This window comes from Lathamus discolor, unplaced genomic scaffold (assembly GCF_037157495.1).
Source record: "Lathamus discolor isolate bLatDis1 unplaced genomic scaffold, bLatDis1.hap1 Scaffold_70, whole genome shotgun sequence".
Lineage (NCBI taxonomy): Eukaryota > Metazoa > Chordata > Aves > Psittaciformes > Psittacidae > Lathamus > Lathamus discolor.
In genome coordinates this window covers 124063-146517 of record NW_027069385.1, presented here as the reverse complement: position 1 = coordinate 146517, position 22455 = coordinate 124063, and the positions used below count along the sequence as shown (strand labels likewise).

The following is a 22455-nucleotide window of genomic DNA, read 5'->3' as shown; positions in this document are numbered from 1 at the left end:
GGACATGGGACATGGTCCTGGTGGAGCTGGGGCTGGAAAACCAGAGCCCCCGTCACGGAGATGGAGGGGACATTCCTGCCGGCGGGATGGCCTCGGGATGTGGGGGGGGGGGCGGAATTTCAGGTGTCAGGACACACTGGGGGGTTAGCACCAGGAGTGGGGATATCCCATCCTCAGTATCCTCATGGATGGGCTCCTGGAGAGCTCCCAGTGGGACACCAGGGTGGGGAAAGGCACGAAGGGGAGCTTCACCGCTTGTTTTCCATAGGGAATCCCATCCTTCCCAGTGGGATAACGCAACCCTATCCCCCTCCTCTGCTTTTTCCCTTTAAACCCCGTTGGGAATGTCACAGAATTCCCATTTTTTCCCCCTTATTATTGCATGCGAGGAGCCCCAGCTTTCCCCACGGAGGTAGCGTGGCCGAGCGGTCTAAGGCGCTGGATTAAGGCTCCAGTCTCTTCGGGGGCGTGGGTTCGAATCCCACTGCTGCCAGGTCCCTTTTGGGCACCGCTGCTGCCACATCTGGAGGAGCATCTGGGGAGGGGGCAAACCACATCTGGAGGGGGTGCTCCAACCCCCCCCCCCCCCCCATATCTCCCAGCCCATCAGACCCCCACAAATCCAATGGAATAGAAGGTGGGAATTGACCCCTGCACGTTGTTCTTTGGGATGGGGGAGCCTCATCGCTTCCAGAGCAAAGGAAAAGCCGAAGCATTGACCCAGGAACAGGAGCCCTGGGGGGCAGCCAAAGCCCCTTTTCCACCTTCCCACCCCCCAGAGAAATCCATATCCATGCCGCTGGTTCGCCGTCACCCCCATCCCCATTGCTGCCCCTTCACATCCCTCCAGTCCATGGTGTTGTCCGTGGGTCTCTCTATGGGTCCATCCCTGGGTCAAGCCCAGTAAACCCCAACCCATACAAAGCCCCATCTCCCCTTCACTCCATGGCCGGTGCCAGCATCATCCCATAGGGATTTAGGGACCGGTGCGGATACAATCAGTGCTGCTCAGTAAAGGACGCTCCAGCAGCTGGGGTGCCCTATGGACACGGGACGGGGCAGGATGAAAACAATTGCCAAGAGAATTCCAATCCATTCTGGGGAGCAAAACCGTTCTCTTATAGGGAAAAACAGGGAGAAGAGGGGGCACACTCACGGGCAGAGGCGGAAGCTCGATCCCTTCCCCAGCCAGAAGAAGGGGAAGACGCTCTCCCCACCAAAGGAAGCCGTCGGGAAGGTGAACACGGGGGGGTCCCCCTCTGCCAGGTAAAACCTCACCTTCCCCCCCTCGTAGTCCAACGCCACCCGCACCCTCCCGGCCCAGCCGGCGCTGGGAAGGGGGGTGACGGGCTCGGTGAAGGCGCAGAACCGGCTCCCGCAGCGCCCCACGGCCCAAACCCCTTGATCCGGCCGGAACGGGATCCAGCCCCGCCGGGACACGGAGCCCCGGGCCACCCCCAGGGCCCAGGCTCCGGCCCCGGCCACCCCCACGGCCCAGTGGTGCGCTCCGGCCGCGAAGCCGGCGCTGCCCAGGACGCAGCAGGAACCATTGAAGCGCAGGGGGGAGCCCGGCACGGCCCGAGCCGTGCGCGACCGCTGCGCCCCGCGGCGGTCCCGGGACACCTCGAGCCGGGGGCTGGCGGTGGAGGGGTCCAGGGTCACGAACGGGGCTGGGACGGAGGGAGAGGGGAGGGAGGGGGAGGTCAGCGCCCGTGACGGACCCAGCATCCTGGAACCGCGAAGGGTTTGGGTTGGAAAGGACTCAGCACCACCCGCAGGGCAGGGACCCCTCCCGTTAGGTCAGGATGCTCCAGGCCTGGTCCAGACTTATCCAAGCCGTCTGCGTTCAGCCCATCCCAGTGTCCCACCACGCTCATAGGGAATAACTTCCTCACGTCCAACCCGACTTTCACTGTCCCAGTTTAAACCCGTCACCCCGCAGCTCCTGATGTCCAACATCCATCTCCACATCTTCCTGCTTGCCTCTCGCTGGAGGACCCCTCTGTATATCCAGGAATCCCAAAGCTCCTCACTCCCAACCTTTTTAAACCCAATTTTGCCTAAAAATGCCTTTTCTGGAGGCACTTTTCCAGAGATCCTCACCTCTTCCATCTCCTCCTGGGGACGGTCCTTGCTCCTTCTCCAGTTCTGATAGCAAAGTGTCTATGGGACGAAGAACAAAGGCTGGATGGACCAAAGGATCCCAGGTAATGCTTGCTCCTGCTTTTCCTGGGAAAACAGGAAAACCAGGATGGACAGAGTAGATGGATCCATCACCCCCCTGTACCTTGGAATGTCCCCAGTACATCCCGAAGGACACAGTTCTGTCGAGAGATGACCTGGAGCTTCTGCTCCAGGTCCTGGAAGGTCTCCGTTATCCTCCGGGAGCTGCCCATCTCCAACCTGGATGTGACCTTAGATGTGGGGCTGGGACCAAGCCTCCTGCACCCCACATCCTGTGGGGATGGGGGGGAGCTGGTTGTCCCCAGGGTCCCTGTGTCCCAAGCTGGAGATGCCCACAGGACACTTGGGTGCCATTGCCCCAGTGGCCACGAGCAGCCACCTCCTTGTCTCCGAACCTTGCTTCAAGCCCTGCCTTAAAGCTGGAATTCCCATGGGAATGGTGCCCACGAGCCTTCCCATGGGACACGGGTGGTGGAGGAGCGCGTACCTGTCCACAGCGCTTCGGGCGTCCTGGAATAGAGACAGGGAGGGCCAAGCCTCGTTCTCCCACCCCAATCCATTGGGAAAGCTCCATCCGGGGCAATGCCGAGGGCGGACATCCCACCTGCAGGAATGTGCTCCCAGGTCCCTGGAGCTGCTTCTCCATCGCACAGATGAGGACATCGAGGAGTGAGATCTCCCCCTGGATCTTGGTATCCTCCTGCTCCTGCCTCCCCATGGCCTCCGTGTCCAGCTCTCCCAGTTGGAGCAGCAGGAGCAGCTCCTGATCCCGTAGGAAGCGGCGCAGGCGCCGGAATTCCAGCACAACCGCCTGCCTCTGCAGCTCCGTCCGTGCCTGCGGGAAGTGGGATGAGCATGGATTGCGCTGGGATAACACCGCAGCTCCTAGGGATGAGGGCATCCACGTACCAGGTAATCCTGGCATCGCCTCTCGCCATGCGCCTTCCGTTCCCAAAGTGCTTCCCGGTGGCTCCTGAGCGTCTCCAGGTCCTTCCGTGTTTGCTCCTAGAAGAAAACTGGGCTGGGAGGGTATCCAGCGGGATTGGGAAGGGTGGGATGCTTGGAGGCAAATGGGCACAAGGACAGAGAAGACACTAGAGGAATCAGTTCCATTCTCCCATGGGATAAGCTGGAAAAGAGACTTGTGGAATGGGTTGGGAAGGGCCCTTCAAAGCCCATCCAAACCCTACAAGGGACTCAAATGCCTGCCGGGATTTAGGCTCGGAATGTCCATTTTCCTGGGTTTAGCCCCAAGCTTGGGGTTATTCTTGTCTGGATCCCCCCAGTTATTCCCATGGGGATAAAGCCCAACTATAGGGAACATCTGAGCCCCAAGCATCCCAACATCCCGAGAAGCACCCAGGAACCCCTTAAGATGTCAGGAAAGGAATCACCTGGCTCACGGAGCTGCCTTCGTCCTGGGTGGGTTCCTCTGTGCTGGGACCTCCGCAAGCCCTTGGTCCGTCACGTCCGGAGCCAGGTGCCTCCGCATCCCATGGGATCCTGCGCCATGAGCAGAGCTGCTCCTTCTCCCGGCCTCCATCCAGACCCAGGAGCTTCAGCTTCTCCACCAGGTGCTCCAGGTGCTGCTTGGGCTGGAAGCTGCCTTTCCTGACGTGGGTCCCCCGGGCATCTCCGATGGAGCAGCACAGCCGGGATCGGGATGTTCCTCCTCCATCCCGGCCCAGGGGAGCAGGAGCCTCATCCCTTGCTCCAGATGGACCAGAGGCCATGGATCCACCACCTCTTGCTCCCTTTGCTGCCTGCGAGACATGGAGAGGTCTCAGCATGGAGCATCGGGAATCTCCGATCTCCTTTGGATGACAGCTTGGGAAGGGAGGAGCTGTCCTTCAGTAATCCCTGGACTCGGGCACCCACCTCCGTCCGTAGGAGCCAACGTGACGGTGGGAACCATCCTTTCATCCCCCAACCCGCTCCCCAACACATCCCCCCGCGGTGGCTTCCCACCGAGCAAAGCCAAGGCAGAGCCCTCCCGGCGCCCGCGATCCATGGATTTTGGGTCTTCCTGACCCTGGGGCCATCCCGAAGGAGCCACTTACCCAGCTGGCAGCAGCTGCCGGGTTGATTCTGGTGGATCTTGGGGTTCTTCAGCCCATGGGGCTCCTCTCGAGCAGCGGCAGGGCCGCCTGGAGCCCGTCACATGCGGGATACAGGGATAAGATCATCCCTATTTAAGGAAACAGGCGAGGAATGTGCTGCCGGGACACGGCTCACTCCTACCCCTCAGGGGCCCCACTTGGACTTGTCCATCCCTCCTCCTCCCACTTGGGTCTTCTCCAGCCAACCCGCCCCATGGGGCCACCACGATGGGCACTGATGGAGCTTTGGGGCACTTGGGGTGAGATCCCGCCTGGAATGATCCCACATGGAATGATCCAAGGACAGGCCTAACCCTGGGACCAGCCGCATAAAGGGATCAAATGCTCTGGAGAGGCTCGAGTGGTTTATTGTCCATTGGGAAGCACCCGTTGGGTGTCCGATGGTGGGGTGGGAGCCATGGGTCAAGGCTCTTGGAGCACGCAGGGGTGGAAGAGGGATACCAAAGGGATATCAGGGATACCAAAGGGACATCAGGGATACCAAAGGGACATCAGGGGACAGTGATGCGGATGGTGATGACCACGGTGTCCATCAGTGACGTCCCACAGCTCCCAAGGCTCCCCCGGGGCTCCTCCAGCCCCTCCGCACCAGGACGGTCACCGGCACAGGGAGATGGAGCCCAGCTCCAGCCAGAACCAGGGCCGGAGCCGCTCCCCACGGAAGGAGGCTGGAGGGAAGGTGAAGATGGGGACTTGGTTCTCCACGTCGAAGAACCTCACCTCTCCCCACTCATAGTCCAAGGACACCCGGATCCTGCGGGGCACCCGCGCCAGGTTCAGGGCGATGGGGGGGGACGTGAGGGCTCTGCTCTGGAAGCCCCATTGCTGCAGGGCCCAGATCCCCTCCTCGGGGCTGAAGCTGATGGGGTCCTTCCTCTTCAAGGAGTCCGTGCTGACGCCGAAGGCGCAGTACTGCCCCTGGGCCACGTCCACCTCCCAGCAGTGCCGCCCGGAGGAGAAGGATTCGCAGCCCAGCACGCAGGGATCGGCGGTGAAGCGCTCGGGAATGTCGGGAGGCTCCTCCAGGCGGAATTCCCACCGCACGCTCCGCAGCTCCGGGGACACGATGAGGCGCGGATGGGCCGTGGCCGCGTCCAGCGTCACCTCTGCTGCAGGAGGGGAGGGGAAGGGAAGGGGGAGGTTAACCCCGGAGCTGCTCTTTGCCTGGGACCGGGGTCCTCTGGGGCGTCTAATGGGTGTTTTGGTGTCCTCTTGGGCATCTACAGGGGGTTTTGGTGTCCTCTTGGCCATCTACAGGGGGTTTTGGTGTCGTCTTGGGCATCTACAGGGGGTTTTGGTGTCATCTTGGGCATCTACAGGGGGTTTTGGTGTCGTCTTGGGCATCTACAGGGGGTTTTGGTGTCATCTTGGGCATCTACAGGGGGTTTTGGTGTCGTCTTGGGCATCTACAGGGGGTTTTGGTGCCTTCCTTGGCATCTCATGGGTGTTTTGGTGTCCTCTTGGGCATCTACAGGGGGTTTTGGTGTCCTCTTGGGCATCTACAGAGGGTTTTGGTGTCCTCTTGGGCATCTACAAAGGGTTTTGGTGTCCTCTTGGGCATCTACAGGGGGTTTTGGTGTCCTCTTGGGCATCTACAGGGGGTTTTGGTGTCCTCTTGGGCATCTACAAAGGGTTTTGGTGTCCTCTTGGGCATCTACAGGGGGTTTTGGTGCCTTCCTTGGCATCTCATGGGTGTTTTGGTGTCCTCTTGGGCATCTACAGGGGGTATTTGTGCCTTCCTTGACATCCAATGGGTGTTTTGGTGTCCTCTTGGCCATCTACAGGGGGTTTTGGTGCCTTCCTTGACATCTAATGGGTGTTTTGGTGTCCTCTTGGGCATCTACAAAAGGTTTTGGTGTCCTCTTGGGCATCTACAGGGGGTTTTGGTGTCCTCTTGGGCATCTAGAAAGGGTTTTGGTGTCGTCTTGGGCATCTACAAAGGGTTTTGGTGTCCTCTTGGGCATCTACAAAGGGTTTTGGTGTCATCTTGGGCATCTACAAAGGGTTTTGGTGTCCTCTTGGGCATCTACAGGGGGTTTTGGTGCCTTCCTTGGCATCTCATGGGTGTTTTGGTGTCCTCTTGGGCATCTACAGGGGGTTTTGGTGTCGTCTTGGGCATCTACAGGGGGTTTTGGTGTCGTCTTGGGCATCTACAAAGGGTTTTGGTGTCCTCTTGGGCACCTACAGGGCGTTTTGGTGTCCTCTTGGGCATCTACAGGGGGTTTTGGTGTCATCTTGGGCATCTACAGGGGGTTTTGGTGTCCTCTTGGCCATCTACAGGGGGTTTTGGTGTCCTCTTGGGCATCTACAGGGGGTTTTGGTGCCTTCCTTGGCATCTCATGGGTGTTTTGGTGTCCTCTTGGGCATCCAGAGGGTGTTTTGTCCCTCAGGGCTCCTTGTGGTCCCTTCCAGAGCCCCATCACTCACCCATCGCATCCTTCTCTCTGCCAGCACTCACCCATCATCTCCTCTTCCTTCCCTAAGGACACACACAAAGCACTCACGGCGCTGCCGGGGGCATCCTGGAGCCAGGGGGGGATCCTGGAGCCAGGGGGGGGATCCTGGAGCCAGGGGGGGATCCTGGAGCCAGGGGGGGGATCCTGGAGCCAGGGGGGGATCCTGGAGCCAGGGGGGGATCCTGGAGCCAGGGGGGGTCCTGGAGCCAGGGGGGTCACTCACTGTGCTCCTGGAGGCACCTTCCTGCAGAGGAGAAACCAAAGCCCGGTTACCACTGCGACATTCCTGGCAGTGCTTCCCCCTCTCCCGGGTGATCCCGTGATGTCCATGGATGCGGAACACCCACAGCGCCACATTCCCACCACTCCAACCCCCCACGTCACTCACGTGCTTTGGCTTTGTATTCCGCTGGGAAGAGAAGCAAAGGGAATGGTCAGTGAGCGTCCCCAGCATTCCCAAAGTAATCCCAGATTCCTGTGCCCAGGGATTAGCATTGCTTGGATAATGAGATGAGATACGGAGAAGGGAAGGCTCCAGGGAGACCTTGGAGCAGCTTCCAGTGCTTAAAGACATGACCTGGGAAGGGGCTTCTACAATGGCACATGGGGACGGGATGAGGATAACGGCTCCCAAAAGGAAGAGGGAAGACTTGGATGGGATAATGGGAGGAAGTTCCTCACGCTGAGGGTGGTGGGACATTGGAATGTGTTGAATGGAGAAGGTTTGGATGCTCCATCCCTTCAGGGTTGGAGCAACCTGCTCCGGCGGAAGGTGTCCCTGCCCGCGGTGTTGGGCCGGAATGGGATGAGCTTTAGTCCCTTCCCACCCATTCCATGGATCTCTCTCCCATCCGAGCCGCTCACCGAGCTCCTCTGTGAGTTCCTCTGGAGAGACAAGAGGAAAGGAAGGATTCCCATGAGAATTCCCAGTGCCAGGATCACACACACAGAGGTCTCAGGCCTGCCTCTGCCACTCACCAATCCTCCTCTCGCGGGTCTCTAGGGAGAGAGAAGACAAAATCAATCCGAGTTATTCCCAGCTGGCATTTTCCCAAATCCAAATCCCAAAGCACGTGGTTGGAAGCAGGAAAACACTCACCGATCCCTGCGGACAGGTCACCTGAGAGAGAACAAATCCCAACTGATCCATCACCATCACCATGGCAATGGAAGCACAAGTGTGGGAGCAGGGAGGAGGGGGACACGTACCAATTCGGGCATCCCGTTGTCCTGAAAGAGGGAAAACAGATGGAAAAAGGGGGGGGGAAATGAGTTATTCCCCAGTTTTGGGGTGTTCATCCTGAGATAAGCTGGTGTTTTGCTGTTCCATGTAGAGAACTGACATTCCCATTTAGTCCTGGCTGTCATTCCCATATGTGCTTCCCTCATCTTCAAGCAAAAACCCAACTGGTTCCCACCAACCCCAGCCTAAATCCCAAAGGATCCACCCTGGTTGGGGTAGGGAAGGGACTCACCCAGCTCCGCCATGAGTTCCTCTGGAAAGAGCAAAAGGAAAAGGAGATTTAATTATGGTTCTTTCCCCCTTATAGATCCATCAACCAGAAGTTTATGGATTTTGGGTTGTATCCCAATGGATTGAACATCACTGATCCCCATGTATCCAAACCATCATTCCAGAGGGATTTGGGGTGCTCGGGGAGAAGCAAACATGGAGCAGCCACGGACACGGAGCCTAAGGCTCCTTTTATCCCATGTTAGAAGGGAAGAGCTCCATTTCCCTATGGAAGAGCAGCACTCACCAATGCGCGCGCTCTGCTCTTCTGGGAATGGGAAAAACAGGGAAAAGAGACAAAGCTTCAGGTTCTTCGCAGCACCCACATTGCAAGTGGGAGAAGGGCAGGGAAAGGGGAATAGTAGGGAAAGGGGAAGGGCAAGGCGGAAAGACCGGGAAGGACTTACCAAGCTCTTCCGTGATTTCCCCTTTAAGGAAGGGAATAAAGGACACAGTTAGGGTTTCTGGGCTCGAGCCTCGCCTGAAACTTCAGGAACAATCCCGGTATTTCAACAACCACGTGGGAATTTGGTATTTGGGGGGGGGGGGTGTGCGCAGGATTTCTGGGATTGGGATAACGAAGCCGGAATCCTCCCACTGCAAACCCATCCCAAGCACCCAAATCCACCCAAAAGGAGAACAAAACCCACCTATTTGTTTATCCCGTTCCTCTAAAAGCAAGGAAGAAAACCAGGATTAGGATAATAAGGGAGAGAAACCACGGATTTCCATTGGGATTTTCTCCTTCTCTACTATTCCCGTCTTCCCTACTATACCCTTCTCCTTTCCTTACGGGAAGACCCAAATTTCCTCCATATCCACAGTTAAATGGTGGGGAAAAGCAAGAAACTGGCACTAAGGATGAAGTTCTGATGTTCACATCACTGATTTCCCATGGGAGCAGCCTTGGAGCTTCTGACCCAGCAGAATTCCAAGCGGGATACCAGGAAGTGACTTACCCAGCTCTGCAGTGAGCTCATCTGAGAGGAGAGAACCAGGGATGTGCATCAGAGCAGGGAATCCAGGTGGGAAGTGCTCCTGCCAAGGCAGGAGGGGGAATGGTGCTCACCTCTTTCCAGGTCACTGTCCTCTGGGAATGGGAGGAGAAGGGGAAGAGAAAAGGAAGGAGAAGGGAAAGAGAAGGAAAAGAGGAAAGGAAGGAAAAGCGAAGCGGAAGGAGAAGGAATGAGAATTCCTTGTAGCCTTTTCCCCTTCCAGCTCCATCCCTCGTTTGCTGTCATTCCCATGCTCCCGACACCGGTAGAGCCCCAGCCCTCAGCCCATCCCAGTTTTCCAGTTGGAAGGAAGCTGGAGCTTTACCGAGCTCCTCGGAAGATCCATCTGCAATGGAATGAGATGGATCCATTACTCTTGATCCTTTATAGACTCCATACTGGCCCTATCCAACCCCTGAGGGTCAGGAACAAAGCACTCACCAGCTTCCTGCTCCCTCAGCTCCTCTGCCGGAGGGAAAAGAGGGAAAGGAAAAGGTGAGACCTGGATTTGCCCTTTTCCAGCCCCATTTCCCATCCCCACCCCAGGGTCTATCCCTTGGCTAGTTTTCCTTTGTGTTCTTTTGGGCTCCTTGGCCCTCTGCTGTTATCCCCAAAAGTGGATGCCAAAGGATGGGAAGAGCCAGACGGAGCCACCAAATCCCCATGGATGGATGTGGGGAGGTTTGGAACCAGCTGATCCAGCTCAGCTCCAGATCCCCTTAGAGAGGAGGGGATAAAGTTAAGGAAAATGGAGAGGAAAAGGGGAAAGGAAAGGGGAAGGAAAGAATTCCAGAGAGCAAATCTTGCCAATAAAGAAGGAGCAGAAACTCTCACAGGGATTCAGGGCCAGGATCAGATTCCCGGGACATTCCCCTCCGATTCCTGCCATATTCCAGGGACTGTTTCCCAAATCCATCTATTTGTTGGCACTAGGAGCCACATCAACCACCCCCCTCAGTGCAGGATGCACACAGCAACTTACGGATTCCTGAATCCTGGCTCTCTGCAAGAGGGAAGAGATCCCAGTTAACGCCATCATCAGCCCTTTTCCCATGGGATTTATGGCCAGAGGAACACACATACCCAGCAGCTCCGTGAGGCGCCCTGGGAGCAGAGAGACACGGATTAGGTCAAACATGGACTTTCTGATGCCAACATTCTGGATTGTACACTGTTTAGGGATACATTTACAATGGGATATGATTATTATCTATGTAAGAATCCATTTAGGGCACATAAAACACAGATTTAGGACATAAATCACAAGATAGACACGGAATATGGGGAATATCAACACATTATCCACATAAATCCAATCCCGGGCACATTGGGGCCAATTTGACAGCGGCCAGATTGGGATCCCCCAGGAAAACCTTCATTTATGTCCCCTTTTCCCTTCCGTTTTCCCCTTTTCCTCCAAACTGAAGGCATTTGGAACATTCAAGCCCCACATTTGGGATTTATTCACTCTTGTATTTGGGTTTCCCAGGGAATTCCCACAGGGAAACCCCTTTCCCACTGTGGATATTGGATTTAGACCAAGTTAGGCATGAGCCCCCCTGGAACCCTGGAGCAGGGAAAGGCACTTACGGATCTCAGCCTCGTTTTCCCCTGAAAGAAAAGGGATTATGGCAATAGATCCTAAGGAATTCACAGCGTGTCCCACAGCACCTCTTGGGATCTCGGAACACTTCATTCCCGTCCCTATTCCACTTCCAAACCCCTCGAGCCTCTCACAATGAACTCTTGTGGGTGAGAACCAGCCCCGGGTACAACCCGGGAAGAATCCAGATGGGATTTATGGGAGGAATAAGCTCCTGTATCCATGAAACCCCCCCAGTGCTGGGGCTCCCCCTGGTATTCCTGCTCTGCCAGCTGGGATGTGATGGCTCTGCCCTCCCTTCAGCCACAGCTCGTGTTGCTCCTGAGCTCATCCCTAGGAATAGCAGCAGGATGGAGCCAGGAGCAGGGAATACTTACGGATGGTCACGTCCCGTTCCTCTACAAAGAGCAAAGAAAGAGACGGAAATGAGCCCAAATGAGCTCTGCCAAAGGCTTTTCCTGGAGCTGGGATCTGATCCCTAGCGCTGCTTGGAAACGGGATCGGGGGGGATAGTGATCCTATTGTGTCACACAGTCATTGAACCTGCTATGGAATCTATCACACGAGCCTACCATAGGGTCATCTATCCTACCATATAGTCATATATCCTGTCTTATATCCTACCATATAATCTTATATCCTATCCTATATCCTACCATATAATCTTATATCTTATCCTATATCCTACCATATAATCATATATCCTATCCTATATCCTACCATATAATCTTATATCCTATCCTATATCCTACCATATAATCGTATATCTTATCCTATATCCTACCATACAATCGCATATCCTATCCTATATCCTACCATATAATCATATATCCTATATCCTACCATATAATCATATATCCTATCCTATATCCTACCATATAATCGCATATCTTATCCTATATCCTACCATATAATCGCATATCCTATCCTATATCCTACCATATAATCTTATATCCTATCCTATATCCTACCATATAATCTTATATCCTATCCTATATCCTACCATATAATCATATATCCTATATCCTACCATATAACCATATATCCTGTTCTATATCCTACCATATAATCGCATATCCTACCATATAATCACATATCCTGTCCTATATCCTACCATATAATCATATATCCTGTCCTATATCCTACCATATAATCGCATATCCTGTTACATATCCTACCACCTATCCCACCGTCTCCCACAGGATCCACCCACAGGCCCATCTGTACATCACTCCTTTATCCCAGCTTTTGCACACATCCTCCTAAACCCAATCAGAACAGGAATTCCCCCTCAAGGACCCTAGCTGGGCAGGAAAACCTGGGAAAACCAAGGCAATCTCCGTGTTGAGCAAAGGGAATTCCTTACCAAGTTCCGCCGCCTGCTTCCCTGCAAACAGAGAGGAAAACCCACAGCAAAGCAGGGATCTGGTGCTGTTCCTTTTCCTCGGGGACAGAATTCCAAGGGTGGATTAAAAAGAGGCACTTACGGAGCTTCCGGCTGCATTCTTCTACAAAGCAGTGGGAATGGGGGGTGAGTGCACCGGGATCTGCATCATTCCCACCTAACCCAGGGTTAGTGAGGAAGAGACTTACTGATGTCCGCAGTGAGTTCCCCTGGGGAAACAGAGGGAAAACACAATGGGATTTATGGAAAAGCCTCTGGAATTCCCTAAATCCAGGTTCTGGGAAAAGGGAGGTGAAACCCACCTATTTTTGTGTGCTGCTCGCCTAGAATGGAGGGAAAACAACCAGGATTTACTTCCATGGCTCCTGCCCCTCACCCTTCATTATCTTATCCCATAACCTGGAATACCAGGTGCTTCCTGCTCTCTGTTATTCCCATTATATACACGTTATTCCCATTTCTGGTTTTCGGGGGGGTTAAAACTTCCCCATCTCAGCCCCTATGATGCTGTTTCCCACCAGCTCCCAGAGGCAGAGCCGAGTCTGGGGCTCGGATTGAGGATTCCTTTGGGAAAACCACAATTTTATAGGATTTAATATTCCCAAATCTTGGATATTTTGAACCGTTTCGGTGAAAAAATGAATCAAATCATTAAAACGAATGGAAGTTTAATGAAAACCAAGCATTGGACTTACCCAGCTCCACCGTGAAGATCCCTTCAAGCAGAAACAGCGTTAGATCCCATCCGAGTTCCCAAACTCCATGATCCCAGCTCAGCTCTTCCCACGGGAATTTCCCCCCTTCTCTTTCCCTTTCCCCTCCCCTTGACCTTTGGATTCTGACTTCCCAAATGAAGGAATTCCAGGATCCTTGCAACGATGGGAAGCAGCAGCCCTGGAGCAGGGAATGTCACTTACTGATCGTCGCGTCACATTTGGCTAAGGCAAAGATAAGGGATGAGATTCCCATCAGTTTTCCAGGTCCCTTTTCCCCTTTTTCCCTCTGTTTCAGGCAGGAAAGTCACTCACTGAGTTCCGCGGTGAGTTTCCCTGGAAAGGGCAGAGAGGAGGGCATTGAGATCGGTGTTCCCGTCTCCTCTCCGGGCACAACGGGAGCAGCTCCCTGGATGCAGCTTACACAGGGTTGGAGGAATAACGGAGTGTGGAATAACAGCGGAAAATAGGGAAGAGGGGAAGGAAGGGAAAGAGGGAATAGGGAATACAGCAGGGAGGAAAAGCACCATTCCAGCAATGCCCATTTGGGGGCGATGGAAAGTTTGGGATACAGAAACCCTGGAAAGCTGAGGGAAGTGGTGCCCAGGAGAGGAGATCCTTCGGGAACAAGCTGAGGAAAAGCCACCTTGGACTCAGATTGAACCCAAAAGCACTTACGAAGCCTCGAATCCCGGTCTCCTGCATGGGAAAGGAAGGGAAAAGGCTCAAATCCAGCATTTTGGGGGTGGTTTGTCCCTCTTCCCAAAGGACAAAGGCCAGGAGGTGGGAGCAGGGTTCCTCCCATGTCATTCCATACAATCCATGCCGGGAATGGCAGGTTGAACCGCACTTACCCAGCAGAGCAGTGAGGCGCCCTTTGGGACCAGAGGCAAAGAAGAGGCATCAGGTGGAGCAAAGGGACCCAAAACAGACGTTTCCGAGCCCAAAAAGCCGGAGTTTGGGATGGAAAAGAGGGAAAAGCACTCACGGACTTCGGCGGCGAGTTTGGCTGAGGAGGGAAAGGATTTTCCGGGTTATTTGGGGGGGATTTAGGGAAAAGCCAAAGCCTAGCCTGAGATTTGCTGGGAAATGTTCCCATCTGGTATTTTTCCTGCTCAGATTTGCCCCCAAATCTGGGTTTTTCACCTCAAAACCACATGAATAATACTCACTGGTTTTCCGATCGCGTTCCTCTGGGAAGCAAAGGAGGGAAAAAAGGCAGGAAAATGGTTAATAAGTGATTTCCTTCCCTGTTCCTGGCATCAGTGGAGCTCTCAGATTGGGAATGCCGCTATTCCCACCCCCAGCATCACCTTGAGCTGAGGGTTAGACCCTGGAATTACGTGTTGTGGATGTTATTCCATCCATAAACCCTCTTCCATGTTTCCAGCAGGATTCCCCCCTCTGCTCCTGTCTTCCCACCCGTCTGAGGAGGAATGCCACTTACTGATCTTGGCATCACATTCACCTGAAAGAGCCAAGAAACGCCCGGTCACCACAGGGCCACCAACAGCTCTTCCCAGCCCCATTCCCTGCGGCTGGAATACCCCAAAACGGAGCTTTGGAGAGGAGAAATCCCCCTTTAAGCCACTTATTCCCCCACAGACCCCACAGAACACTCCGTTTTCCCAGGTTTTCCCATCCCCAGCACTTTGCATCCCGAAGGATAACTTTAAGGATATGAAACCTCCTTACCCAGCTCCGCTGTGAGTTTGCCTGGAATCAGAGGAGATAAAGGAATATTAGCCTTAAAAATCCACCTTGGTTTCCCTACGGATGCGCCAATGGCTTTCCCAAGGGAAAAGTTGTATTATAACTGCCCCACACTGATGGGAATGAGCTCAAAGAGGCCTCGGGATATGGGAAAAGAACCATCCCTGTACTGATGGAAACAGGGATGAACTCCAGGAAGCTGAGGCTGACCAGAGCAGTCCAAACCCCACTTCTGCAACGGGACAATCCCAAACCCTCCCATATATCCCCCAAATCCTTTAGGAACCAGGTCCGGAGCACGCAGGGTGATCCGGGCTTTGATTCCCACCAGGAATGAGAAATGGAACTTACTGATTCTCCTGTCCCGTTCCTCTGAAAGGGAAAGCAGCAAAGGTCAGGGAATGCTCCAGCACAACCCCCCCATCATCCTCCATCCCAAATCCCGGAATAATGTGGAATTACATCATTCCGTGGAATGCGTTGAGGTTATTTGTAGCCCAGAGTGGAGGAAGGAGTGTTTGTGAAGGGAATAACCACCCCTTCCCTGAGCATCCCAATGGAACAAAGGCGAGAGGAAGGGAAGCACTCACCCAGCTCCGAGGTCAGGCTGTCTGGTTGGAAGTACATGGAAAAGCAAGGAATGGTCAACGAGAGGAGAGGAAATCCAGGGCTTTGGCTTGGGAATTCCCTTTGTTCTCACTATTTGGTTTGGGATGAAGGGACCTCAGAGCTCATCCAGCTCCAACCCAATGCCATGGGGACACCTTCCACTGGAGCAGGTCGCTCCAAGCTGGCCTTGAAGGGATGGAGCATCCAAACCTCCCCCATTCAACCCATCCCAGTGTCCCACCACCCTCTTCCCAATATCCATCCAACTCTTCCTTCTTCCAGGTTAAAGCCATTCCCCTTGTCCTGTCCCTCCATCCCTTATCCAAAGCCCCACTTCCAGGTTTCCTGTAGCCCTTTTAGGCACGGGAGCTGCTCTAAGGTCTCCTGGAGCCTCTGCTGCTTTTGAGGGATAACGGAGGAACCAGGAATAAACCCCTGGCAAATCATCTGATCCCAACCCCCAGGAACCCATCCGATGGGAGCTGCATCAGGACTTACCGATTTCCGCTGTGAGTTCACCTGGAAGCAGGGAGATAAAGCAGGATGAACGTCAAGGGAATCTGACCCATTGGAATCCCTGGGTAGGGTGATGGGCAGAGCCCGCGCGGGTTGGGATGCAGATGGATCCCAGTGCTCACACGGGATCCATCCAACAAGGAATTCCCTATTATAGGTGTCCATACGGCAAGGATAAGGATGATACGTACCAATCTCTGCGTGTGTCCCCACAGTGAACCACAAGAGAAGAGAAAGCCCCAGGTTATTTCCCACATTCCATAGCTGTTTTCTTCCTCATACAAGACACAACCTCAGCTCCACCTGGATTTATCCCTAATTATCCTCTAGGATTAGCTGCCCTCGGGAGGATTTACCACTAGTTCTATGCTTTAAGACCTTTCTGCCTGTTTGGAAGCAGAATAACCCCAAAAAGCCACTTGCTCTCGGCAGCACTTCCAGGAGGAACGTGGCTCCGAGAGCTCCAAATTCCCAAATGCAGGAAAACGGAGTCAATAAAGGGAAAGACAAAGGTAAAAGAGGTGCTGTAGGAAGCAGTAGCGGGAGGAAGAGCCCTTAAGGAGGAGGAAACTCACCATTTTCCGTGTCACATTCCTCTAGAAGAGAGAAACAAAGCCAGGTCAGCCCCAAGCTCCCTAAAGGGAGCTATGGGAATGCTTGGGAATGCTGCAGGATCGCAGGGACCGGCCCCTCCTCTGCTCCAGGAGCATTCCCATCCGCCCAGCCCCAATCACCCAGCTCCGTGTCGCTCTCCTCTGGACGGGACAAAGGGAAACAGAACCGGTTGGTGACGGTCAATGGGGATGGAGCAGCACGAGGAGGGAAGCACTCACCAGGGTCCTCCTTCAGCCGCCCTGCGAGCAGAGGGAACGTGAGGGCAAGGCTCCGGCACCCGGAGCGCATCCTCAGGGATAAAGGGGCAGGAAAAGGCACTCACTGATCTTCGCATCCCATCCGTCTGGAAGAGAGGCACAGAACTGAGCTCTGGTGGCAGCGGATGGGACAAAGCAGCCCCATGCTGGCCACGAGCATCACTTCGGGGTGGGACTAAAGGATCCTAAGGCCCCTTCCAACCCATTCCATGATGGATGGTCCCTTCCAACTCATTCCATGATGGATGGTCCCTTCCAACCCATTCCATGATGGATGGTCCTTTCCAACCCATTCCACCTTGGAGGGTCCCTTCCAACCCATTCCATGATGGATGGTCTCTTCCAACCCATTCCACCTTGGAGGGTTGTTCCAACCCATTCCATCTTGGAGGGTCCCTTCCAACCCATTCCATGATGGATAGTTCCTTCCAACCCATTCCATCTTGGAGGGTCCCTTCCAACCCATTCCATCTTGGAGGGTCCTTTCGAACCTATTCCATCTGGGAGGGTTCCTTCCAACCCATTCCACATTGAAGGGTCCCTTCCAACCCAAACTGTTCTAGGATTCCTGAGCCTGGGAAGAGGGAAAACCACTCACCGAGGTCAGCATTCCTTTTCCCTTGAAAAGAAGAAAGGGAGAGAAGGGAATGGGTTTGGGGCTGGCTCTGAGCCTCATCCTGCCGGAATTAGCACTAAGAGTTGCAGCTTAAGGAGCAAAGTGAGGCTGCAGCACCCTCGGGAATGGCAAAACGGGATTTTGGGAGCTAAAGGAGCCATACGTTGTTAGGGAATGGGTTTTTGCCTACCTGAGTCCATCATTCGGTTCGCTTCCCAACTGGAACCACCTCCAACAGCTCTGCCAGCCTGTGGGGATGAAGGGAACATCATTAGAGCATCCCTTGGGAACGCCAGTGGGTGCCGGGATGGTGGAGGGATTGCTCCATGGAGCTGTGGAGCTGCTCCCTGTTTCCCCAGCTCTTAGACTTTGGTGTTGGAATCCAAGGATGGGATTGCCATGGGAATGGTGCAGATCCCACCCTTTGCTTCTCCTCGTGTGCTCACCAGGGAGGCCCAATTCCGTAATGGAATTCTTCTCCCTAAAGCACTCAAAGCAGGCAGAGGAACCATCATAATTCGATTTAGTGCTTGTCATCCTAAACCTTCCCGGAGCTGCAGGGTGGAAACCAGCACCCAATCCTATCGGATTCCTCTATAGGATCCTCCTCTCTACAGGATCCCCCCTTTCAGTCCTGCTCCCCAGTGCCATCAGGGGCACTTCCAGCACTAAAGGTCCCTCTTGTCCCAGGCTCCCCCAGCACCGTCTCACGTTTCTCCCGCTCCCTCCCGGGAAGAGCCGCATGGAACAGGATATCCCAATCCCGTGCTCCCTCCGGAGCTCGTGGAAGGGAGCAAGACTCACCAGGACCTGACGGCCCCCGGTGCCGGTGTGGGTCTGCCCGGGGCCGGCTCCGTGGCTTGTCCCGGGAAGCAGGACCGGGAGACGCCGTGTCTGGAATCGTGTCCCGGGCAGGGCAACTGAGCCGGGCCGGATCCCGTCTAATTATAGCTGCTTTAAAGGCCGAGGGGGGGGATCCCGATATGGAGATCACGGGAATGGGCTCCTCTGGGGAGGGGACAGACTGGAGGTGCGTCTCCCATGGGCGCTTTAGAGGATGCGGGAGTTCCTTTGGAGCCAGGACCTGGAGCTCAGCCTGCGGGGATCCAAAGGAGCTCCTGCTTGTGCCTGGATCTGCCCTATCCAAAGGGAAATCCGCCCTATCCGAAGGCAGGAGACATCAGTTCCTGGTTTCCATCACCCTAAAATAGCGCTTTGGGGACATTTCTCATCACTTTGGGGTCATTTCTCACCATTTTGGGGTCATTTCTCATCCTTTTTTGGATCATTTCTCGCCGTTTTTTGGATCATTTCTCATCACTTTGGATCATTTTTCACTACTTTGGGTCATTTTGCATCACTGTGGGTCATTTCTCACCACTTTGGGGTCATTTCTCTTCACTTTGGGGTAATTTCTCATCACTTTTTGGCTTATTTTGGTGTTATTCTCCCCATTCATAGTATGAGGTTGGAACTGGGTGATCTTTAAGGTCCCCCATAGGCCCTCTCTGTGCCACACACCTCCCCCCACCCCCCCCGGCACCCTCTTTGCATCCCCCAATCCCCCCCCCACCTTCTCCTCCTCTTTCCGTACGGCAACATGGCGGCGCGCATGGAGGCGGCGCAGTGCGCCGGCGCCGCCATGTTGCCGTACAGCTCCACCGTCTACTTCCGCTTCCGCCGGAAGCCCGCCCCTTTTCTCTCGCCCTCCGTTCCAGGCGGCAGGCGGACGCGTCGGGCCGCGGCCTCGGTGGGATCCGCCGCCATCGGCCGGTGCAGCCGCCGCCATCCGCCGCCATGACGGAGCAGATGACGCTGCGGGGCACCCTGAAGGGCCACAACGGCTGGGTGACGCAGATCGCCACCACGCCGCAGTTCCCCGACATGATCCTGTCCGCGTCCCGCGGTGAGGGCCGCGCCGCGGCGGCAGGGACCCAACCGGGGGGGGGGGGGTACACGGACGAGACCATCGGGGGGGGGGGGAGGACCAATTGGAGGGGACGAGACCATCGGGGGGGGGGGGAGGACCAATTGGAGGGGACGAGACCATCGTGGGGGGGGGGAGGACCAATTGGAGGGGACGAGACCATGGGGGTGGGGGTCAGAGGGAACCATTGGGCTGGTTGCCCCCACAGAGCCCTCCGTGCACCCCACATCCCACCAGAGCCCCCGTAGGCTGTGCGTTAGAAGCAGGACCTGGTGATGGGGACAGGGCAGCAGCGCCCTCACTCCCTTCCCTTGGGCACCGCCATTGGGGTCACCCCCCCATTGCTTTGGGGCTGATCCCACTTCCCCCCCCCAACTTGTTCCCGTTATCCCAGACAAAACCATCATCATGTGGAAGCTGACGCGGGACGAGACCAACTACGGGATCCCGCAGCGCGCCCTGCGCGGGCACTCGCACTTCGTCAGCGACGTGGTCATCTCCTCCGACGGGCAGTTCGCCCTCTCGGGCTCCTGGGACGGCACCTTGCGCCTCTGGGACCTCACCACGTGAGCTCCGGGGGGCGGCTGGGGGTCCCCCCCATTGCGTCTGGGTGCTGGGCTTGGGAGGTGAAGTTCAAACAAGGCACTGGTGGCATCCGAAGGAGGGGATCCTGCCCCTCTGCTGTGCGCCGCTTGGGTCGTGCATGGGTGTGCTCAGCATCATGGAGCTGCTGGGGCAGCTCCATATGGAGACAGGTTGAGGACGTTGGGGCTGGAGGAGAGACCTCGGAGCAGCTTCAGGGGGGCTGCAGGGATGGGGAGAGGGGCCTGCAGCAGGGATAAGACACGGGGTGATGGAACTGGAACAGGGAAGTTCAGGTTGGAGATGAGGAAGCTCTTCCCTGTGAGCGTGGTGGGACACTGGCACGGGTTGAATGGAGAAGCTGGGAATGCTCCATCCCTGGCAGTGTTCAAGGCCAGGCTGGGTGGGCTCGTGGATGATGCGGTCGAGTGCGAGGTGTCCCTGCCCACGGCAGGGGTGGGAACTGGATGATCTTGAAGCCCTTTCCAGCCCAAAGCATTGCAGGGTCGCATGAATCCCAGCTCTTCCCAGCTCCTCTCCTGATGATTACACCTGACTCATCTCTGATCCTTCGGGATCTGAGGACACGTCCTGCAATTATGATGGGAGAGAGGCTTTGTAGGGGCTCGAGCCCCGGTTGGCTCCACTGGGGGTGCAGGGGAGGGTTGGCATCACCAGCACCAGCATTCCACACGGGCTGAACTCGTCCTGATGCTTCCCATCCTTCTTCGCTCCTTCCCTGCCATAGACCACTCCAGGGGGTGTTTTTCCTCCCAACTACTTCCATTTCCCCCTCTTTTTGATGGGATTTATCCATGGTTTTCCTGCTATTCCCTGTTCTCCTGCAGTGGCACCACCACCCGTCGCTTTGTGGGTCACACGAAGGATGTCCTGAGCGTTGCCTTCTCCTCCGACAACCGCCAGATCGTGTCAGGCTCCAGGGATAAGACCATCAAACTCTGGAATACGCTGGGGGTCTGCAAGTACACGGTGCAGGTGAGATCCCACGTTCCATAGGGAAAGGCTTCAGGTCCCTTTCCGTCACTTACGGCTGGGGATTAGGAGGGCTCTGAGGGGTGAAGGAAAAGCCATGGAGCGCTGGGTCTGATCCTGCAGCACCCTCTCAGTGGCATGGGGCGGCCTCATTTGTGTCTCCTCACCATGATCCCGATCCCACTGCTGTTTCCCAGGATGAGAGCCACTCGGAATGGGTGTCCTGCGTTCGCTTCTCCCCCAACAGCAGCAACCCCATCATCGTGTCCTGCGGCTGGGACAAGCTGGTCAAGGTGAGTTGGGATCTAGCAAGTCCAGGCTGGAATTCTTCCACATTCCCAGAATCTGGGGGTGCAGGAGCAGCGTTTATCCCCTTTTCCCCTCATCCAGGTCTGGAATTTGGCCAACTGCAAGTTGAAGACCAACCACATCGGGCACACGGGATACCTGAACACGGTGACAGTGTCCCCTGATGGCTCCCTCTGTGCCTCGGGGGGGAAGGTACATCCAAAGCTCCACGTCTCGGGATCCCCCCCCTCCCAGCCCTGGCTCATCCCAGTGCTTCCCAGGCTTTCCCTGTATCCCACAGGATGGGCAGGCCATGCTGTGGGACCTCAACGAGGGCAAACACCTCTACACGCTGGATGGAGGGGACATCATCAATGCCCTCTGCTTCAGCCCCAACCGCTACTGGCTCTGCGCAGCTACCGGGCCCAGCATCAAGATCTGGGTATGTCCGTGTCCCCATCCCGATGGAATTCCATTGGGATCCCACCTCTTCCTCAGCCTCTGCCAGGCCGAGCTGTGATGAAACACGTAATGCCATCCGAGTGCATCCCTGTGGAAACCCAGAGGCTGTTTCTGAGCGCCCCTCATGCTGGATCGGGAGCTAGATGGGGAGCTCACGGCAAGGATCCTTCATTCCCTCCCCTTCTTCCCGCAGGATCTGGAAGGGAAAATCATCGTGGATGAGCTGAAGCAGGAGGTGATCAGCACCAGCAGCAAAGCGGAGCCGCCCCAGTGCACGTCCCTGGCCTGGTCTGCAGATGGGCAGGTAAAATCCATCCCCATGTCCCTGTCCCTGCATCCCAGCCCCAGGAATGGGGACGGGGGGGATCCTCCAAGCATGGGGACAGTTGTGCTGCACTCCTGGGGTCATCTCCTGCCAGCAGGAGCTTCCCTCATTCCTCCTTCCCCAGCTCCTTCCCTGTCTTCCCGTTCTTTCCTCCCCTCATTCCCCATCCCACCACTGGCACTCACCAGATTCCCCCTCTCCTGTGGGATTTGAGTCCTCAGCCCCTCAGTGCTCATGCTCAAGGTCCTACCTTCCCATCCGATCCACCTCTCCCCATCTGATCCACATCTTCCTATCTGATCCACCTCTTCCCGTCCGATCCAGCTCTTCCCATCTGATCCACATCTTCCCATCTGATCCACCTCTTCCTGTCCGATCCACATCTTCCCGTCTGATCCACCTCTTCCCGGTTCTCCCTCTCTCCACAGACTCTCTTTGCGGGATACACGGATAACCTGGTCCGGGTGTGGCAGGTGACCATCGGGACACGCTGAGGCCCCACTTTGGGAATTCCAATAAACCAGCGCTCGTCACCACTTCGTATCCAATCCTGGCTCCTTGCT

The 22455-nt window shown here is 55.6% G+C and overlaps 3 protein-coding genes and 1 non-coding gene across 5 annotated transcripts; 2 read left to right on the top strand and 2 right to left on the bottom strand.

The window, feature by feature from the left end:
- The first annotated feature begins 411 nt into the window (after positions 1-411).
- TRNAL-AAG (transfer RNA leucine (anticodon AAG)) lies at positions 412-493 on the top strand. The gene has a single exon. It is a non-coding gene; the product is annotated as a tRNA-Leu (tRNA).
- A 598-nt stretch (positions 494-1091) lies between these two features.
- Positions 1092-4369, bottom strand: LOC136006816 (E3 ubiquitin-protein ligase TRIM15-like). Of its 2 annotated transcripts, none has more exons than XM_065664887.1 (8): positions 4245-4369; positions 3579-3947; positions 3094-3189; positions 2789-3019; positions 2672-2694; positions 2288-2403; positions 2104-2163; positions 1092-1670 (listed from the first exon to the last, which is right to left on the bottom strand). In XM_065664887.1, exons 2-8 carry the CDS (start codon positions 3915-3917, stop codon positions 1153-1155), a joined length of 1383 nt encoding a protein of 460 aa, XP_065520959.1. In that variant the 5' UTR covers positions 3918-3947; positions 4245-4369; the 3' UTR covers positions 1092-1152. The 2 variants fall into 2 exon arrangements, with proteins under 2 accessions (XP_065520959.1, XP_065520960.1); XM_065664888.1 differs by having other exon boundaries at positions 3579-3943.
- Positions 4370-4635: 266 nt separating this feature from the next.
- Positions 4636-18396, bottom strand: LOC136006782 (uncharacterized). Its single transcript, XM_065664836.1, has 37 exons — positions 18120-18396; positions 17506-17563; positions 17298-17318; positions 16765-16785; positions 16562-16681; positions 16403-16423; positions 15810-15830; positions 15293-15313; positions 15054-15074; positions 14685-14705; positions 14437-14457; positions 14162-14182; positions 13978-13998; positions 13844-13864; positions 13668-13688; positions 13305-13325; positions 13194-13214; positions 12972-12992; positions 12579-12599; positions 12465-12485; positions 12359-12379; positions 12238-12258; positions 11249-11269; positions 10859-10909; positions 10352-10372; positions 9710-9733; positions 9594-9614; positions 9343-9363; positions 9233-9253; positions 8521-8541; positions 8236-8256; positions 7860-7990; positions 7739-7759; positions 6984-7169; positions 6809-6865; positions 6490-6547; positions 4636-5413 (listed from the first exon to the last, which is right to left on the bottom strand). The coding sequence occupies exons 2-37, from the start codon at positions 17516-17518 to the stop codon at positions 4902-4904; spliced, it is 1719 nt and encodes a 572-aa protein (XP_065520908.1). The 5' UTR covers positions 17519-17563; positions 18120-18396; the 3' UTR covers positions 4636-4901.
- Positions 18397-19000: 604 nt separating this feature from the next.
- RACK1 (receptor for activated C kinase 1) lies at positions 19001-22428 on the top strand. The gene is made up of 8 exons (XM_065664892.1): positions 19001-19221; positions 19637-19808; positions 20673-20820; positions 21015-21110; positions 21208-21318; positions 21407-21547; positions 21761-21871; positions 22321-22428. The coding sequence occupies exons 1-8, from the start codon at positions 19113-19115 to the stop codon at positions 22384-22386; spliced, it is 954 nt and encodes a 317-aa protein (XP_065520964.1). The 5' UTR covers positions 19001-19112; the 3' UTR covers positions 22387-22428.
- The last annotated feature ends 27 nt before the right edge of the window (positions 22429-22455 follow it).

What these genes read in the sequence shown, in the direction of transcription:
- LOC136006816 (XM_065664887.1), bottom strand. Translation starts at nt 3,917, where the DNA reads ATGGCCTCTGGTCCATCTGGAGCAAGGGATGAGGCTCCTGCTCCCCTG. An exon ending in AAGGCAGCTCCGTGAGCCAG is followed by an intron (nt 3,190 to 3,578) that starts GTGATTCCTTTC and finishes GTTTTCTTCTAG; the next exon opens with GAGCAAACACGGAAGGACCT. An exon ending in GCCCGAAGCGCTGTGGACAG is followed by an intron (nt 2,404 to 2,671) that starts GTACGCGCTCCT and finishes GGTCACATCCAG; the next exon opens with GTTGGAGATGGGCAGCTCCC.
- LOC136006782 (XM_065664836.1), bottom strand. An exon ending in TGAATGTGATGCCAAGATCA is followed by an intron (nt 14,183 to 14,436) that starts GTAAGTGGCATT and finishes TTTGCTTCCCAG; the next exon opens with AGGAACGCGATCGGAAAACC. An exon ending in AGAATGCAGCCGGAAGCTCC is followed by an intron (nt 12,259 to 12,358) that starts GTAAGTGCCTCT and finishes CTCTGTTTGCAG; the next exon opens with GGAAGCAGGCGGCGGAACTT.
- RACK1 (XM_065664892.1), top strand. Translation starts at nt 19,113, where the DNA reads ATGACGGAGCAGATGACGCTGCGGGGCACCCTGAAGGGCCACAACGGC. An exon ending in GATCCTGTCCGCGTCCCGCG is followed by an intron (nt 19,222 to 19,636) that starts GTGAGGGCCGCG and finishes CCGTTATCCCAG; the next exon opens with ACAAAACCATCATCATGTGG. An exon ending in TCTGTGCCTCGGGGGGGAAG is followed by an intron (nt 21,319 to 21,406) that starts GTACATCCAAAG and finishes TGTATCCCACAG; the next exon opens with GATGGGCAGGCCATGCTGTG.